Source organism: Bacillus rossius, chromosome 1 (assembly GCF_032445375.1).
Source record: "Bacillus rossius redtenbacheri isolate Brsri chromosome 1, Brsri_v3, whole genome shotgun sequence".
Classification (NCBI taxonomy): Eukaryota; Metazoa; Arthropoda; class Insecta; order Phasmatodea; family Bacillidae; genus Bacillus; species Bacillus rossius.
The window spans coordinates 64,205,181-64,225,490 of record NC_086330.1 but is presented as its reverse complement, the minus strand read 5'-3'; the positions used below and the strand labels follow the sequence as shown (position 1 = coordinate 64,225,490).

The following is a 20,310-nucleotide window of genomic DNA, read 5'->3' as shown; positions in this document are numbered from 1 at the left end:
AAAATAGGCCAATGGAGTGAAGCGGAGTAGTGCATTGCCCCCCATTATTATTTATTATTGTGTTGGAGTGCATTATGAAGAGAGTGGAAGAAAAGATTGTAGGAGAAATATGAAGGCCATGCTATTTGCTGATGATTTGATGGTTTTGGGAGAAAAGGAAGGTGAGTTGCAAGAGCAACTAATGGCATGGAGTGAGGAAATGTAGTATGATATTCAGCGCTACAAAGAGTGAAGTGATGTTCATGAAAAGGAACAAAAATGGAGTTAGATGTTGCATTGAATTAGATGGTGTGTAGTTAAAACAGGTAGAAACCTTCGAATATCAAGGAAGTGTATTGGAGGGAGGGGGCAAAAATGAGGTCATTGTGAGGCTAGGACAACAAGGTAATGCATTCTACAGGTGTGTGAGAGATTTGGTATGGAAGAGGGAGGTGCCATTAAAATGCAAATAAGTGTTGTACAACACCTACTATGTCCTCATAGTCACATATGGAGCAGAGACTTGGACTGTTGACAAGAGGGATGCTGGGAAGATCAGAGCAATAGGAATGAAGTTTATGAGGAGTATGTTAACAGTTATGAGGCAGGACAAAATCAGGAACGAGATTGTACAAGCAAGAGCAGGAGTACGATACTAAAATGAGATCATTGAAAAAGCAAGAACGAGAAGGTATGGACATCTGCAGAGAATGGGGAAAAGAGAGGCTGCATAAGAACATGATGGAATTGAAGTACACAGGAAAAATACCCCAAGGAGTAGATAGGAAGAGAGTGCAGGAGAAAGGAGAAGATTGGAGTAAAGTAAAGGATGAGGTATGGTGGAGTAACAGAGGAAGATGGAGGCATTTTACTTTGGTGACATGGCCACAGGCTGGAAGTAGTTGATGATGATGATATTTATTACCTGTTCATTGTGTTTTATTGTTATTAAACCTAGATTTTCAACAAAATCTTTTTAAAGTGTATCAAAATGAACTCCCATCACTGGTGTAAGGGAGATGCTTCCTTCAAGCAGGAAGAAAAAATATAAGTGTTACCAAAAAAGTATCTAGGCGACCCACCCCCCGTGCTGATTCAGCATTCAAAACAAAAACTTCCTTTGTTCTGTTCACTTGCCCTCACTCTAAAAGCCTTCAAGGCCACAAGACGGGTACTTCACACTGTCTTTCTCATTCCTCCAGTGCTGGCTGAAATTGTAATGTCCAGAGGAGATTCTTTAAATTAAATAAAAATTAAACTACAATAAAATTTTTTTGACACAGAGTTTATTTTTATATTACTCATAATATATTTTGATGATTTTGGTTCTGAAAAATATTTTTGAATGATTACTAATTTAACTGAAAATAATCCTCAGTTCTCTCTTTCAGTGAACCATGGTACTGGAAGGTTAATATAAAAACAATGCTACAGCCTAAACCATGTCATTGTAACAATGAGATAATTAATTCTTTTGTGCATGTGTTGCCCGTGCCATACAGGAAAAAACGCTTGGTCTCTGTGTGGTTGTGGTGTTTATCACGAGTTATCTCTTGTCGGTCATGCTTCCGGCAACCCGGTCTTTTGTTACAGCTGACAAAGAATTTCATCTTGAACATGCTGATACTACCTGTTGATTTGAAGTGTACTTGAAATGATATTATCTCCGAGTCTAATTGGCTTCTGCAGAAGCACTTTTTTTTTAGAACAATAATTTAACATTCTTTTCAGTTAACACTCTCAGAGATTTACTGCAAAGCAAGTTTTGAACTCCATACTGTCACAAAAAAAAATTAATAATTTTTTAGTGTCTGGGCAAATGTCCTTAGCATAAATTAGCTTAACTTTTTCAATAAATGTTTTACTATTGGAACTCACAAATCCGCAAATTTTGGCGAGAATAATATCTCTCTTGTAGTGTAACAAACAAGTGTAAAAAAAATTGGAACGTTCACTTGTTTTTAGGCACGTGCTATGTTCATCTTTTTAATTGCACAGTGTTTTGTAATTGATAAAGTTTTATCATAACTTTAGTCATAAAGTTTATTCTAAAGTTCACTAACATAATAAACAAATTTTAATGTCGTAACAAGCTTGAGAAAGGTGTATTTTGCCTTGCACAACTGACAGAACATCAGTGCAATTGTGGGGTGCTCGCAAAACTCGAAAAGTAGTCGATCAATTGACTTGAAATTTTAACTTTGTATTTCAATACACGTCTGTAGTAAAATTAAAAAAAATTCCGTTAATTTTCCGGGAAGTCAGACCTTTTCAAAGTAAGAAGCATGAATTTTGATATTATGGTTAGAAATAAACATATATGGGTCAGAGCATTTTCGGAAAAAAAAATAAATATACTTTTTTATAATAGAATATTTATACGTTTTATTCATGTTCTGCTAATATGTAGTTTAGAAACTAATTATCTCTGGAAGGTTTAGCGAGAAAGTAGATTATACTCTTAATGGAATTAATAGATTCTCCTTGTAATACACACGCATAAAATAAAATAATACTTTTACCATCATCTTTTATTTTGCTTGCCATAGTACGTGTTTTATGAGTTGGCTCACAAGAAGTCATTGGAAGCATTAGACGATGCATTGGAAGACTTGAGAAATAATCAGGTTCAATTTGGTGGAGCATTGGTGTTACTATCCTATGACTTCAGGCAAACACTTCCAGTTTACCTCGCTCAACATTAGTTGAGGAATTGAATGCTTGTTTGAAATATGCAACTTTTTGGAGCACAGTCAAAAAAATGCATTACCAACAAATATGAGAGTTCAGCTTCAAACCGACCCAACAGCTGACATATTGTCAAAACAATTACTTGAGGTTGTAACAGCACTCACTGTACATACAAATACAGAAACGGGAAAAATCACCTTTCCATCTCATTTTTTCAATATCATGAATTCTGAAGAAGAATTAGTAGACAAGGTTTTCCAAAGCATCGAAACAAATTATCAAAATCATGCATGGTCAAGCGGAAGAGCCATTCTAGCAGCTAAAAATTTTAACGTATATTATATTAACATCATCATTCTAAACAGAATCACAGGTGAAACAGTGACAGACAAATCCATTGACTTTGTGATAAACCAAGTGCAGTAGTGAATTTTCCAACGGAATTTCTTAATTCACTCTGTGTTACCGGATTACCATCACACATTCAGAATTTGAAAATTGGAGTGCCAATTATGTTTTTCTGAAACATCAGTCAGCCAAAGTTATACAATGACACTTGATTAGTAGTTAAAAAAAGATGAACAATCTAATTGAAGCAACAATTATGATTGAACCTCATAAAGGTGAAGACTTACTACTTCCACGATTACCACTCATTCCGACCAACATAGCGTTCGAGTTCAAACTGCTTCAATTTGCAATACACCTTGCGTTTGCTGTGACTATCAATAAAGTGCAAGGGTAATCTTTGCGTGTGGTTTGAATTTAGAAAACGAATGCTTTTCTCATGGGCAATTATACATCACATGCTCAAGAGTCGGTACATCATCTGGTCTTTATGTTTATGCACAAAATGGACAAACAAGAAATGGGGTCCATCCACTAGTTTTAAATAAAAAATAATTATATGTGAAAAAAAATAAAAATATTTTTCTTCGTTTCTATTCATTCCACAGTATAACCACAGCAACGCAAAGCAACATATTGAATTGAATGATGTGTTTCCTCTGAATCTATGCTTGCTAGAATACTTTGATTTACTTTCCTATTCATTTCATTTCAGACTGAGCCACAGTGAAGCATTGCCGGGTTTAGCTGGTAGGATATAATAATGTTAGTGTGGTTAGGATGTAATAAATTGAAACAGTAAATGGTCTTTAATCTGGCACCAAAAGAACTACATACTTGTGTTTTGACTTTTTTGGATGGCCTTGGTGCCAGGTAGTGTTACTGCAATGCTCATGTGTTTAGTTAGCTCAGTTTATCTTTACTGTCTGTTTAAATTTCATTATAGTACTTCCTGTTTTCTAGTGGGTCACATTTCATGGATACATTAATACCATAATAATTTTCTGAAGAAGATATCTGAATCATGGATGCAACATGATATCACATACTTTTTTAAACAGTAACTCTCATGTGTATTTTTTTCTTTTGATAGAACAGCATAACACAACTTGTTTTGAAGACTATTGTATTGTTCATTAATTTTTCTGTGATATCTTATTAAAACTAATTAATGTTAAATAATCCTGCATGATCGTGGTCCGAACTTGCCAGGTGTGTAGATCTTTATTTAGGGGAATCATTTGAATATGGATGTTGGCTGGTTAGAGAATAGCTGGAAAGTGAATGTAAATGGAATAGGAAATCTACCTTGAGCATGCAGAGGGACTGCCCCTCTGGCCCTGCAATAGCCCTCTTTCCACCCTGTAGGGTTGGGTGAAGAGTTTATTCCAAAGAGAGGGTTTATGTGATGTTACGTTGTTATGTTGAAACCAGGATATAGCATGTCTGTATTTGGTGGAGTTTATTTGTTCTGCTTGAGGTAAAGGAAAGTCTCTTGCAAAAGGATATTTCTTGCAGAAGGAATCACAAACTATGGTTTAGTGAACTTCTGTTTCTATCCTTTGGTGGTTCTTGAATTGAATGTTACCTTATTATTCAGGAATTTCTGGAGCTGTGTGAATGACATAAAGAAATTTTAAAGCCGTTATATTGCATCATGATTTTGGTATTGAAATGTTTGTCATCAAATATTTTGTTGTTCCACATGCATGAAGTTACTTTTTACCGTAGTATGTGTCAGTAGTAGCCATTTGGTGTATGGGAGGGCTGGTATTAATATTTATGTTTAATTCTTTTGTGATACCACTGCAAGTAAGCTAGTAGGTCTTGTTTAATGTAAGCTGGTATGGTGTGATATCAATTAATTGGTAATCTCTGTCTCATTTTGCAATTATTAAATTTTGTGATAGTTTCAAAGTCCCATGTGTGACCTGTGTTAATAGTCTTTGGCTGATGGTGGCTTGATTATGAATGGTAAATCGTGCTGAAGTTATTCAAATATTCTAGCTTTATTCTTATATAGAGAAGAATTCTTGTCCATAGTTTTGTAGAGGACCAGATGTAGTTAGACCTGTGTGGTCTTGCGAGAATCCCATTGATCTAAATGGAAGTACTATTAGACTTATGTCTGAAGAAAATTCGTGATCCCACCAGTATGACATTGGGAAAATGCTATATTTAACATTTTTTTCTCATGTAAAGTGATTACTGGACATAGTTTGGTACATTTTGTACCCATAGTCATCTTGTGGGCCTTCACTTGTTTCTCCAATGTCGATAAGGGTTCTAGATTCTGTAATAATGTTAGTGTCGGATGATAGTGTATGACGTGGGATGTGTTTTCATGATTGTTCTTCTTATGGTCTAAAGTTGGTATGTGTCACAGTGCCATTTTTCTGGTTAGTGATTGAAAATTCAGTAGATTTGTCGATATATTCACTATATAAAGGTTAACTGCACTCTTCAGATGTATCATTTTCAGGTATGTTATTAACTTTGCTAAATATTTCATGTACATATAGGATAACATGATTTTGAATATGTTTTGTCATTAGATAGTGAGTACATAGGTAATTTTTTTTCTGTTATGCTTGAAGTACTCTTAAATGTGCTGTGTGTGATTTTATTTTGAAGATAGTATTATTACGATTTATGTGTGGAGAACTACTGGGCTCATAAGGGATAGCCCAATTAATTAGTACAGGTTTATTTATTACCAATGTCTACACTGTAAATTTTAATATTACAATCAAGAATTCTGTATACAATTAGTCTTACACTGGTTATTGAAACATTCACACTTTCCACTGGAGCTTGGCTTGACTGTGGCTCGCTTTTCTGTCCGCCTCTGTCTGCTTCCTTTGCACACTCACCCACGCCTCGCCACTCACCCACGCCTCGCCGCAGCACAATTCCCCAACTATCGCTCGTCGCACCCGACTGGCTTGCCAGGCCTTCTCGCAGGTATCGGCTCTCGATAGATCCATCAAGGGCCACTTGCCCTCTTCACCTCTTGCTGATTGCACAGGTATCGCCAGTATCACTACTCGAGGGAGAGACTCTCTCCCCATACTCTCAGAACTCTCAGAACCCTTGGAACTCGCTCGGAGGCTGGCGTCGTCGCTTATATACGTGTGGCGTCCTAAAAGGGACGAGAGTGACTGACGTGTCACGTCATCCCAGGCCGAACTGACGCCTGAAACACCCAGAACAGCAATATTTATTCACGCCACTCCTCGCCGCGGCCTGTGGAAGCCCGGAATTCCTCTCAGCCTGCTAGAAGGTAACAATAGCCTGAGATAAAACTGTGAGTGGGGAGTGGAGGGGGTGGGAAGAGAGGACCCTTGTAATCCGGCCAGGCATGCGTGACATGCCTTACGTCAATGGATGGCGCATGATGTCAGCGCCGCCAGCCCACCCAAACCTGGCACACATCGCAGTCTTGTCTCTCGTATTCGTAACAGTATTTTATTATATTGATGTCAAGTGGAGCTTTATCTGTGGATTCATACTAGTTATGTATTTCTGTTGGTTATTTGAAGAAGATGGGTAGTGTTTTGATTATCTCATTGTGCTTGTGCTTAATGTCTGAACGATTCCGTGCCTAAGATTAATAATTTCAGTTTTCTACATTTGTATTGTCAATGCAGGGCTCCTTGAATGGCTGAAGCAACATTTGGTAATTGATCTAAGTGGAATCCTGATCAGTCTGTTTCTCTTGATATGAGTGTGGGCTGAATGTTATTAGTATTTTCTATTGTGATTTCATAGACTTTTCCATTTGTTGAAACATGTCTTGAAGGTTGGTTCAGCATTATGATATTTTATGATTTGACTTTATGTAGGATGGTGGTGACGTGCCATATATTTTGAGCAGTTATTTTTGTGAAATTAAATTTTGGTTTTGATCTGTTCTTAGCTCTTGCAATTGTAGTTTTCAGTAGGTTTTGATGTTCTTTTTTAACTTTTCGATATATTGAACACAGTTTAGGTGTTGTGGTTCTGTTTGTGCAATTCTTGGTAGTTCTTTCAGTTTGTTGATGTTGGTTTGTTGGGATACCTGACTGCCAAATGGTAGGTGTGTGGAGAGACCATATTTTGGTTCCTTACTAATATTATAAATGTGAATGTGAGTTTGTTTGTTTGTTACGCTTTCACACGGAAACTACTCAACTGATTATCTGTGAAATATTGTGTGCACATTTTCAAGGGTAAAGTAAAGGACATAAGACACTTTTTTATAAATTAAAAAAAAATATATATATATTTTTTTTGAAGGGCAAAAAAATTGTTATCGGTATGTATGATCGTCCGACTGAGAGTTTAAGAAAGTTAAATGAAATTTAACGCTCTCTGTTGTTTCAATAAGTAAATAAAATAATTCACCAATCTAATACTGTAATGCCAGCGGTCAATACACTATTCAATTTTATTTTTCTGTCACCGCCAAGCAATACTTGAACTTCTTTAATTTTTGAGGTTAGGTGTCTGTTTTTTTCTTCGTTGATGGTTGTTTGGACATTGATGCTAAAGGTTACATTTTTACTTTTTAGAGAATTTTGTAATTTAGTAGAAAATGATGATCTTATTACCCAAGATTTCCTGGACTTGCAACAAAGTTTGAATAGTGATCAGTGGTTGTGCGCAAGAGCAATATTGGCGCCAAAAAATTATATCGTTAATAAAATAAACACTTATATTTTAAAAGAGGTGCAAGGTGAAATGAAGGAGTATTTGTCAATAGATACAATCATCACTTGAACTTTCAGTTGTACCCTCACATAAACTTCAAATGAAACTAAATGTACAAGTCATGCTTATGCAAAATCTAGATGCTCCTTGACTATGTAATGGAACGAGGCTTCGGATCATACATTGGGGCAGAATATATTTGGTGCCACCATTTTAACAGGTGTCGGTAAAGGGGAAAGTGTTGTCATACCTCGAATTCCAATTATCCCCACTGATCTACAGTTACAATTCAAAAGAGTTCAGTTTCCCATCAGACTTAGTTTTGCTGTTACCATCAACAAAGCGTAAGGGCAAACATTGCAGGTAGCAGGGGTGCATTTGGAAAAGCAGTGCTTTTCTCATGGCCAACTATATGTAGCCTGTTTGCGTGTGTCCAATGGCCGAAATCTACGCATGTTTGCACCAGACAGAAAAACTTATAACATAGTATACAGGAGCATCCTTGAATGATACTCTGATTTAAGCTCTTTTAAAGAAATTTTAATTTATTATACGTTAATACTTTGAACTTTTTAAAATGTTGTTATTTAAATTTTATTTTTTGTAATAGTGAAACATATTTCAATAAAGCATGTTTTCAGTTTTTTAAGCTAAATTGTATTTTAGAATTTTTAACTATTGATGATCCCAGTCACACAATAAAAAAAACCAATTACCATATTATTTTATTTTCTTTGCAATGATCTTTGATACTTATTTAAGGATATCAACGCGAGCAAAGCCGCGGGTAAAAGCTAGCAATATATAATAGGAAGTGGACAATGCATCTGACTTGTCTTGGTGAGTTGTAAGCCTCTGCACTGGTGATGTTTGATACTAAGGTATTCAAGAATTTTCTTAAGTGAGCAGTTGGTATTTTTAGGTAGAGTTGAAAGTGACATGACAGTGTAAGCCATAATGGAAGAGGAGAAAGTTTAGTTGTCATTGTTCTCTTCTCTGTAGAGGATCTTGTATTTTTAGATTTTGTTGGCTGATGTGAAGATTAAGTTCCAGGTATTGGTTCCTGGTTCATTAGTTTCGTTGAAGGGGATGAGCTCACTTAGTGCACTTGAAGTGAATGAATTTCCAGTATGAGTACATTTTGAGCATGGGTATTTCCCAGAGCTGGAGGATATCATTCTGGTGTGTGTGTCTGCAAGGTAACTTGTTCAGTGGGAGTAGAATTTATTTCACTAATTCAGGCTGGTCCACAACGTTGACGAGTTTTCGGGAAGTTGTTCAGTAGAGTGCTTGTTTGTAAAGTGTTGTTGTTTGATATGCTTGTAGATGGTTGAGGATTTGTCTGAACATTGTCTGTCTTTTCTCGTAATTGGATATATTGGTTATGTTTATTGAGTCTCATTTTTCTAGTATCTGTACGTTACTTCCCTCAAATTTTAGGGTAAATACCCTAAAAATGTGATGTATGTAGGCTGCTTAAATGATGTCGTTTTAGTGTGTTTTCGTTGTTGTTGGCCTCACAGGCGTTGCATGAGTTGGACTGGCAGACAAACAATGTAGCATTGCCTAAAGTCTGTGAATGAAACTCTTACAAATTAATAAGTAATAGAAGGTCATTTTTGCTTGCTAATTGCTTTGTTTGGAAGACACTGAAATTATTTCTTGCTTGGTATGGTATTTATATCATCTTGTATTTGTTACATAATAAGTGGAGGAGCAGGTGTTGGTAATTACATATTTGTGCATGTTTATTCTGGTGTTATATAAGTTGGTGTGTAAGGCATTCTTTCTTTACATCTTGTCTTTAAGATAGTTGCTATAGATAGGTACTAGTTAATTGTATACTATCCTGATTGTTGAAAGACTATAATTAGTTGTATCCTGTTCAGAAATGTAGGTCTGCTGTCTGTCATTCAAATAAAAGAGAAGTTATACATCTATCCTATCACCTCATTTGTAAAAAGTAATAAAATTATTTTGAAAAACAAAGAAATCACACTTTTATTATTGTATAAACTGAAAAGTAAAAATATATATATTTAAATTTAAATAATTTTTTTAGCAGCGATAGAATGAACTACATCTCTTTATAACATATATTGTTTTAATAAGCTTAAATTAAGAATCAAGTAATAAATAAAACAATTTTAATGAAAAAAAAATTGTGGGGTGCTTGATATCAGTTGTTTTAAATTTTCTATCACTAGCCATTATGAAATGAAAGAAGAGACCACCCCACTATTCTGGTCAGAGTCATAAATTATTGTATTGTTTTCCGGAATACATATACTTGCAAATTTCAAATCTATAAGACAGAAGTATGTTAAAATTGACTTCCAAGATTTGATTACATAGTTACAAATGAAGCTTATAAAACCGTTTTAAAAAAAACCATCTCTCATGCTTGTGATTACACCAAACGTTATTTGGTTATTTTAATGAAATGTTAATCTATGTTGTATCTTAAAGTATTCATGCTTATTTATTTATTATTTATTTATTTCCATTGTTACAACATGGAGTACCTAGCATACCTACTCTAGGACATAGAGATGTAACTTTAAAAAGTTTACCTTTTTAAGACATGTTATGTAAGTATAAATGTTAATAATTATATGTAAACCCCTATAAATTAATTATAATTGTTCAAAAGTTAGTTCTTTGTCATTCATTGATGTGTCTATTCATCCTAAAAAAGTCAATTACCCTCCTACAATATGTACATGCCATCAAGGAGGAGCAGTACGTAATTAGGGAAGGTTTTATTTACATCACATGGTTCTCAACATAAGGTAAGATAACAGGAGCCCTGAGATTATCGTGGTTGTTGAACCACTTGAGTGCTAGTTCAGTGCTCATACATATAATTCAATTAAGGGATTGGAATCAAATCTATGACCTTTGACTTTGCCAAATGATCATGACCTGTTAACAGTTATGGCCACTCAAAACCCAAAAAGAGGCATGGACTAGGCGTAAAAGGTTTTGGGTTTTGTAGTTCTATTACTTGATAATGTTAATATTTTGTGTTTAGACACTTTATTTGGCCCAAAAATATGTTTAGCTCTTATTTTTGGTAAATAAGTGTTTGTATCACAACACATTAGCCAAATAAAATTTGTCAAGAATAATAAGTAAAAATTAAAATTTTCAACGCCTTTTTGCAAGTTCTTCCTTATTGTGATGAAAACTGTGTGTAAAAAAATTTTTTTGAAACAAATAAAGGAGTCTTGACCTTTGGCTCATTGTTTTTAGGGTTTCTGATTGGCAAGTTTAGGGTCCCGGATTGAATTCCCAACCTGGTCGGAGATTTTCCATCTGTGGAGAACTTCGAGGGCTCAGGCCTAGGTGGTCATCCTGCAGCGATGGCTGTGGGTGCTCAAGCCAGCCTCCTGGTTATTCACCCTATGATTCCTCGAGCAAGCACAAAGAATGATTGCATTGTTTAAGAATAGAGTTTACAAAAAAATTCCTTGCTGTCCTCTGACACTGAAGCTTTTCTTACGTTACTAGCTTTTTTGATGAAACCAAACCGTTCAAGAGAGAGTCGTGACTCAGGTTTCGTACGGTGGATATATGCAACAATACGTTGAAGCCTCCTAATGAGAAAGTAGTTGCCAAAACAGGGGGATATGCAGAATTTCATTTGGAGGGGAGTGATAGATGGTAGAAACATTTTACCAATGTTTGCTTTCAAATCCTTTCCATTTTTTGGTAGGAATGATAGTTTTTTTTTAGGATTTTGGGAGGGGGGTATTCTCTCATCTTCCCCCCCCTCTCATTTTCCCTTTCGTACGCCCCTGGCTGACAGCATGGTGGTTAAAGAGTTACTGGAACTTGGGAGAAGGTTATGGCAACATTGCTACTGGATGAAGACTGCCCACATACCACAATGTTCATAATTGCAATCCATTTCTGTTCTTTCCTTACTTAACTGATTTCTCAGGAGTACTTGGTTGTTGGTAGTTAGTTGAGTGGTCACCAACCACGAAGCAATCCGGGTTCGATTCCCAGTTAGGATCAAACCAGTAGTTTTCTATATTGTCCACATTCTAAAAATAAGGGGGGGAAAAGTCAGGGAAGTTGAAATTAGTCAAAGATCATACTTAAAAGCCTGAAAATGTTATGGAAGTTCTTTAGTGATGATAATTTGAGGGGGAAATGTCATGCTACAGTCTACCATCACCCTAGATTTGGTAAACACTTTTTTATTATAGTGTTTTTCTGCATTTGTCATACACACTATAAAATGGCATATTAAAGGTTCTATTTTAAATGAAGTAATGAGCGAACCTGGACAGCTATGGGGATGGTGAAGATTTGATTTTCTATAATTCTTTCAGAAAATTTCAACATAGGTAAATTATTATTAAAAAAAAATCAAATTTTGGTCTGGAAGAAGTAAGGGAAATTTGTTACAAATTAGCGTATATACACTGTTCTCGCAAGTTGGAAAGGGTGGCGTACTTTACAGTGAGCCGATTGGTTTTCTCTCTGTACTCCCATTCCCCCCATCCATTGTCAATATTTATCTCAATGCCTGTGAGTTGTTAAGCTGTCATTCATTCATTCATTCATTCACTCATGCCATACATTTCATTGTGTTCCTTTTTGCTTCAGCCAGAAATGACATTGTGGGCCTAATGTTTGTAATCATGCAGTGATTGAGCGTAGTTTGGTAAAGCTCCGGAACAAAAACAAATTACAAAAAAATTACTACTTATTAACATTAGCTTGCTGTCCAGTTTTGGATGGATACTCATTTAGTAATGTGCAGAAATCAGCTGGTGTTTTGCCCAAACTTTTAATTTTAAACTATAATTCCTATTACAGAAATGAGTGCTAGCCCATTTTCCCAGGAAGGCACTTTATGTAATTTGAATGTTGTTTTCAAGAGGGACTGTGTGTTTGTGGCCAAGAAACAGCGAGTGGCTGGCAGTTGGGTGCTCCTGCAAGAAACAAAAAACCTAGGAAGAATCAAGATAGTGAATATTTACCCTTCAGAGCTTGTCATGAGCAGCCAGACAGGGCCAAATAACTAGACATAACTATATGTTCGTTACCACACTATCTTTAACTTGCCTTAACCCACTTTTTCACATTGTTTTGAAAACTTGCACTTTCTCACATGTGTTATTGGTGAGAGTATCTCCTTTTATGGGTTGTTAGGAAATTTACTAGTTTCCTTTCCCCACACAACGCCAAACTTATTGAAAAATCCTAGTGAACAAGGTATTGCAAACTGCACTAATTGTTAAATGAGAAACACTTGAAGCCTGACCCTTGTAGGCAAGTGTGTGAAAAATTAAACAAATACACTCTGGTCAAGATGAGGGGTTACTGTTTTTGACAGGTACTTCAGCAAAAATTCTAGTTTTGACATCGAAATACGTATTTTTATTTATTTATTTTAAATTTGTTGCATGCCCACCAACACCCGAGGGCTTGGGCGGTGGGCACGACAAGTATAAGTCAAGAATGGTAGTGATTGGTGCTACTTTGTGGACACCCCTAAACTGTCGGCACCAACAGTAGTTACGCTTTTACCTGAGAGGAAACCACAGCAGGTAGGTACATCCGTGCTGGCCTACACACGGAAGGCGAGTGGACCATGTAGCAGCAGCAGCGACGAAAAAAACATACAAATACAGTCATATACAAAAACACAAAAAACAGAAGTAAGGATACAATACATCTCAGTTAATATAAAAACAGTGAAACAATGAATATAACATGAACTAGGAAAGGAGTGTATAGAATGACATTAATTAATGAATAACAAGAATCACTAAACACAGATTCATGTAGCACCAGATTACTTAATGATGATTAGTAATTGTTTTGTTAAGTTCATAAAAAATATTCAGTTGTCAAACTCTCAATTTTCCTTGCAGCACCTATCAAGCAAGTGATAACCATATCTTGAACAGAGTGCATCTCCGTGTTTCCCGCATTTTGGTGCAAGGCTGTGACCCGCAGAATGGGGCTGGTTCTATAAGCAGAATGGCAACTCCGTAGTCCGTGTTCTCCCACAATTTCTCACTACTTCCCCCCCAGTTAGCCAACTTGAAGTCCTTGTCTGTTTAAAAATTTGTTTTGCACCTGTGGCATTGGTCCTTGTTTGTTCGTTGTGTATAACTACTCGAAAGAAGGAATGTGAAGATGTGTACCTACTTAATAAAAAATTAGTAACCATGCAACACATATATGTGTACACATACATCTACTGTTTCTAAAACGGGACACACTTCAGCACCTCATGTTATGACATCAAATTGGAACACAGTGTGGTCTGACTACATGTATGTTTGAAGTCTAGCTATAAATTTATGTGATTCAATTTAGTGAAGTACTTAAATGTATATATAATTATAATTTATATACTGATTTGAATTTATTTTTAGTACATATGGTTCTTAAGAAAATTTTTACTGCACATATTGATACATCTTTGACAAGCTCCTTCACTCTTAGGATACGCAAGGGTATAGCTGTTTCTTGAATATTCCTTCTTTTGATCTAAATTTGTGTTGTGGCCACAGAAAATCAGCCACATGCTCTGCAAGGTTTTTTTTATGCGTCATTTTATGTGATGGTAATTATTTTAGTTTTGGAAATTTTAAGTTGTTTACATCCCATACGATGTGGCTGCGAAGCAAACGTGTGTTCCAACGTTTGCAGCTCTTCATTGCAGGTGAGAATGGCAGATATGTCACAACCGGGGGTGTCTGTTGCAGCAGTAGCGTGCGATGGCCGCCAGGAAGAGGGTTCGCTACACAAGGAAGACCGGACTTCTGCAGAGGTTGTTGCCGTGCTACCCCTGGAGGAGGAAACGGAGGGAGAGCGGAGACGGGCCCGCCGTGTCTCGCAGCAATGCAGTGTTCCCGCTGGTTCCTGTCTCCCCGGCAGAGTGCCAGACACTGGAGGTGAGGTCCAGGGCCACACTCCATTAGTTCTCCCGCACTCACGCTGCTCGAAAGTTCGAGTGGTCATGTCACTCGCCTTTCGACCAAGGGCATCCGAAACATGCAAGTCCGGCAAGCAGGTAACCATGGTGGACATTGCAGTGGGCTGGTTTCTCTCGTTCCCCCCCACCCTCCAACCAAATCATTCTCTCTTTGCTCTGCCTCACAACTCCACCCCTCGCCTGTCTTCAACAGTCTTGATGTCTACAAGACGGTAAGCATCATCACATTCATTTGTGCTGCTTATTCCTTTATTCATGCAGCAAAATATTACCATCTAATAATTGAGTCATGGATTGAGACCTAACTTATTTATACCAGTGGTGGGTGGTTTTCCATTTGGTCCATGATTGAAGCCTTAATGTTTGGGACAAGATTTTATGATGAATTGTGGCTAAACTCTAATTACACCATAAAGCATGTTGATACACAATATACCCCCAAAATGCAAATAATACACAATATAGCACCTGAACGAAATACAAATTGGGATCTTAGCTGCAAAATATCAGAGGTGTAATCATTTAATATATATAATTAAATAATTATCTTTATTTCAACATGAATTTCGTATTAAATACAAGATCCTCTACAGAGAAGAGAACAATGGACTAAATGTACAGGAAAACTTTTTTTTATCTTGCATGGTTGTGCAACCCTTCACTCATTTTTAATTATTATTATTATTTTTTTATTTTTATAAGAGAGAATTACTAATTAAAGTAATTTTACTATAAATAATGTAGTATGCATCAGTGGAATTTTTTTTTTTTGTAAAATATGTAGTAAGGAAAATTTTAGTGTAAGCCTAATTGTTTTTAATATGGAAATTTTTTTACTACTACATGGAATTTATAAAAATAAAACCACACCGAAATCTTGACTTATGAAAACTAAATTGACCCAACACTCAAACCATAGAATCTTGCTCTGCTTATTGTGCTTAGTCTTGCGATGTGGAGCATAAACTTTCTTCTGCTTCTTCTTGAGATATCTTAAAGGTAAGGTCTTTATTGTGTTGAGTTATTATGTAATTATTTTTTGCATGAACTTTTTGTTGTATTTTTTTCTAATATACTTCTCTTAATGTAACTTAAATACAATGAAAAGTCTTAAATCCAGTATTTGTGTACCATGGCCATGCGAGATTATTAATATTGCCAGATTATTGAATGTCATTGTAGTTTTTAACTAAAATACTTAAGTTAAATTAACATACACTTCAGTGATTATTTTTAAACAAATTGTAATAAGTTATTCTATGAAAAGAAAAAATACAAACAATTTTTACTTTAAAAGAGTCTCTGATTTTACATTTGTCCGTGATTGATAGTTTCTTGAAAAAATCATCATGGAAATGAATTGTGAAATGTAACTCACCATAAAACATGAAAAACACTACTGAAATGAAAACCAGCAGTAATGATAAACTCTTAGCAAACTAAAACACATCAGCAGAGTATTAATGCAACCTGGCAGCTAAGATCGACCAAATTCACTTGAAAAAATGTGAACATTAGAATGCTGGATTAAAGACCTCTCACTCTATTCTGGTGTCTTAAGGAGTTATGCTAAGTAAGGAAATGTATTATGGCCTGCCGTTCTTAATAAGTTTGTCTTATGTGTGTAGGTGGTTTTGTCAACGTGGCCGAACCACAAGCTTGCAGGTGTGATAGAAAGTGCTGTCACCCAGGCGAATGCAGTGACCAACGCCAGCGTTCTGGCTGCGATAGAGCAGGCTGTGGTGGCGGAGTTGGACGAGAAGTTACCCATGCTGGTTGACGAGCAGTTCGACTTCTGCGTGGTCAGCGCAGAAATAGACTGCCTGGTCGCATCTGAGTTTGCTAAAGATGTTGCCAGCAAGTTTAACTTGTTGGGCTTTTTTGTCGAAGAAGTTATGGGGCAGGACAAATTTTCATCTGTCATGACCGCAATCCAGAAGAGCACTAAGGTATGAATCGTTCAACTCATCTCAAATGCATGAAATATTTCTAAGGTGCGTGTCCATGGTCGTAGTAGTTTTTATTTGGTGCTGCCACTTGTAAAATTGTTAAATTGAAGTAGCGTGTCTTTTTTCTCCCTAGAAAAAAGTATTATTGTGTGTTGGTATTTTTGCCAAAAACCCTTGACTGCTCAGCGCTGAATGCTATGTTACACATCCTGCAGCGAAAGAGTTAAAGTTTCCTCACAAAACAAAATATTTATAAGCATATATACAACTTCTGAAATTATTATTTCCAAGATGAGCTCATGGCCGTGTGGTTAGCATCTGTTTTTTAAATTTTCCTTTCATGTATAAAATGTTTAGTTAAATAATTTTTTATGTACATATACAAATTAGTTTAGGCAAAAGAGCACTGAGTGCTGGGATGTCACATTGTAAATACCATAACTGTACAGTGTAAAATATATGATAATAAAAACATTTGAATTTGACTACTAATCCAAAGGTTGAGGAATCGAATCCCCACCGCCGCGATACCTCCCATTTTTGCACTTGTAAAACTAATACGGCGCGCACGTAACTACAAAAGTAATAAACATATTTGAATTAATGAGTGCAAATAAAAGTAAATTTATCAATTAAAATGTAGATTTCATTTCACTCCTTCTTGTATCCATACAAAATAGTGATAATTCAATAAAAATTATTCAATATTATGCATAAAAGTATGCAGAGGTAGATTTTATCATACAAAAGATAGAAAAATTAAAAAAAAATTACTTCCTCAAAGAATAACATATTTTTAATGCCTAAATGGTTTGGTTGCAAAAACCTATTACGGCTCAGTCTCAGGCCGAATATGATATTTCATTTTCTTCTGGATCAATCATTTCATTAATGTTTCGTAATGACATCACGTTAAACTATTGTCCGTAAACCGACTTTACATACAACCAATTTTTTTCAGTTAAATATATTAAGTGTGATTTTTTTAACTACCAAAATAATTTTTTTTTTCAACAGTCTTTCAGGTCTAGTGATCAGTGGCTTTTTTTAATTTCTGTTCCCTGTTATTTTCTGCAGTTAGTCTATTGTAGTTTTTGTCTTATTTCACTCTGATAGAAAACTGTTGTTAAAACTTTGTATGGCAATTGTTATAAAATTTTTACATTAAGTGGTTTTTTAAAGTTACCTTTTTTTAGGGCAATTTGTATAAGATTTCAGGTATCTGCAGCACTGGTAAGAACTAAAGTACTAATTTAATTTTAATCTTCATTATGTTTAAAACCAAATATCTTAATGACTTGTGAGCCCTTCTTCTCCTCTAGTTGGTTTTCTACACGGATATTCTTAACTGACGTTCTTGATGATTAGGCTATATATAGAATTTTATAATGTTATAATGAATGTTATGGCTCTTCTAAAGTATTATGCAGTGAAAATTGCCTTAACCCAACAATTTTCACCTGCCAATACATTTGGAATGGACATTACTTCCCTCCTCTCTTCAGGTGGTGTTCTACATCACGGAGCACTTCGTAGCTGACGAGTTCTGCTCTTACCCAGCACAGACAGTACTTCCTTCCTCTCTTCAGGTGGTGTTCTACATCACGGAGCACTTCGTAGCTGACGAGTTCTGCTCTTACCCAGCACAGACAGTACTTCCTCCCTCTCTTCAGGTGGTGTTCTACATCACGGAGCACTTCGTAGCTGACGAGTTCTGCTCTTACCCAGCACAGACAGTACTTCCTTCCTCTCTTCAGGTGGTGTTCTACATCACGGAGCACTTCGTAGCTGACGAGTTCTGCTCTTACCCAGCACAGACAGTACGTCCTTCCTCTCTTCAGGTGGTGTTCTACATCACGGAGCACTTCGTAGCTGACGAGTTCTGCTCTTACCCAGCACAGACAGTACTTCCTTCCTCTCTTCAGGTGGTGTTCTACATCACGGAGCACTTCGTAGCTGACGAGTTCTGCTCTTACCCAGCACAGACAGTACTTCCTCCCTCTCTTCAGGTGGTGTTCTACATCACGGAGCACTTCGTAGCTGACGAGTTCTGCTCTTACCCAGCACAGACAGTACTTCCTTCCTCTCTTCAGGTGGTGTTCTACATCACGGAGCACTTCGTAGCTGATGAGTTCTGCTCTTACCCAGCACAGACAGTACTTCCTTCCTCTCTTCAGGTGGTGTTCTACATCACGGAGCACTTCGTAGCTGACGAGTTCTGCTCTTACCCAGCACAGACAGTACTTCCTTCCTCTCTTCAGGTGGTGTTCTACATCACGGAGCACTTCGTAGCTGACGAGTTCTGCTCTTACCCAGCACAGACAGTACTTCCTTCCTCTCTTCAGGTGGTGTTCTACATCACGGAGCACTTCGTAGCTGACGAGTTCCGCTCTTACCCAGCACAGACAGTACTTCCTTCCTCTCTTCAGGTGGTGTTCTACATCAATGAGCACTTCGTAGTTGACGAGTTCTGCTCTTACCCAGCACAGACAGTACTTCCTTCCTCTCTTCAGGTGGTGTTCTACATCACGGAGCACTTCGTAGCTGACGAGTTCTGCTCTTACCCAGCACAGACAGTACTTCCTTCCTCTCTTCAGGTGGTGTTCTACATCACGGAGCACTTCGTAGCTGACGAGTTCTGCTCTTACCCAGCACAGACAGTACTTCCTTCCTCTCTTCAGGTGGTGTTCTACATCACGGAGCACTTCGTAGCTGACGAGTTCTGCTCTTACCCAGCACAGACAGTACTTCCTTCCTCTCTTCAGGTGGTGTTCTACATCATGGAGCACTTCGTAGCTGACGAGTTCTGCTCTTACCCAGCACAGACAGTACGTCCTTCCTCTCTTCAGGTGGTGTTCTACATCACGGAGCACTTCGTAGCTGACGAGTTCTGCTCTTACCCATCACAGACAGTACTTTCTTCCTCTCTTCAGGTGGTGTTCTACATCACGGAGCACTTGTAGCTGACGAGTTCTGCTCATACCCAGCACAGACAGTACTTCCTTCCTCTCTTCAGGTGGTGTTCTACATCACGGAGCACTTCGTAGCTGACGAGTTCTGCTCGTACCCAGCACAGACAGTACTTCCTTCCTCTCTTCAGGTGGTGTTCTACATCACGGAGCACTTCGTAGTTGCCGAGTTCTGCTCTTACCCAGCACAGACAGTACTTCCTTCCTCTCTTCAGGTGGTGTTCTACATCACGGAGCACTTCGTAACTGACGAGTTCTGCTCTTACCCAGCACAGACAGTACTTTCTTCCTCTCTTCAGGTGGTGTTCTACATCACGGAGCACTTCGTAGCTGATGAGTTCTGCTCTTACCCAGCACAGACAGTACGTCCTTCCTCTCTTCAGGTGGTGTTCTACATCACGGAGCACTTCGTAGCTGACGAGTTCTGCTCTTACCCAGCACAGACAGTACTTTCTTCCTCTCTTCAGGTGGTGTTCTACATCACGGAGCACTTCGTAGTTGCCGAGTTCTGCTCTTACCCAGCACAGACAGTACTTCCTTCCTCTCTTCAGGTGGTGTTCTACATCACGGAGCACTTCGTAGCTGACGAGTTCTGCTCTTACCCAGCACAGACAGTACTTTCTTCCTCTCTTCAGGTGGTGTTCTACATCACGGAGCACTTCGTAGCTGACGATTTCTGCTCTTACCCAGCACAGACAGTACGTCCTTCCTCTCT

The 20,310-nt window shown here is 37.3% G+C and overlaps 1 protein-coding gene across 4 annotated transcripts in view; it reads left to right on the top strand.

Annotated features, from left to right (window-relative positions):
• Positions 1-20,310, top strand: part of LOC134536889 (uncharacterized) — a 51,386-nt gene that overhangs the window by 29,528 nt on the left and 1,548 nt on the right. Inside the window, exons 2-4 of one of the 4 annotated variants that reach the window (XM_063376982.1) lie at positions 6,047-6,301; positions 14,451-14,636; positions 16,306-16,626. In XM_063376982.1, coding sequence (XP_063233052.1) covers positions 14,460-14,636; positions 16,306-16,626 — 498 coding nt within the window. In that variant the 5' untranslated portion in view covers positions 6,047-6,301; positions 14,451-14,459. Of the gene's footprint in view, positions 1-6,046; positions 6,302-14,447; positions 14,637-16,305; positions 16,627-20,310 lie in introns of all 4 variants that reach the window. The other 3 variants (XM_063376972.1, XM_063376962.1, XM_063376954.1) reach the window with 3 other exon arrangements.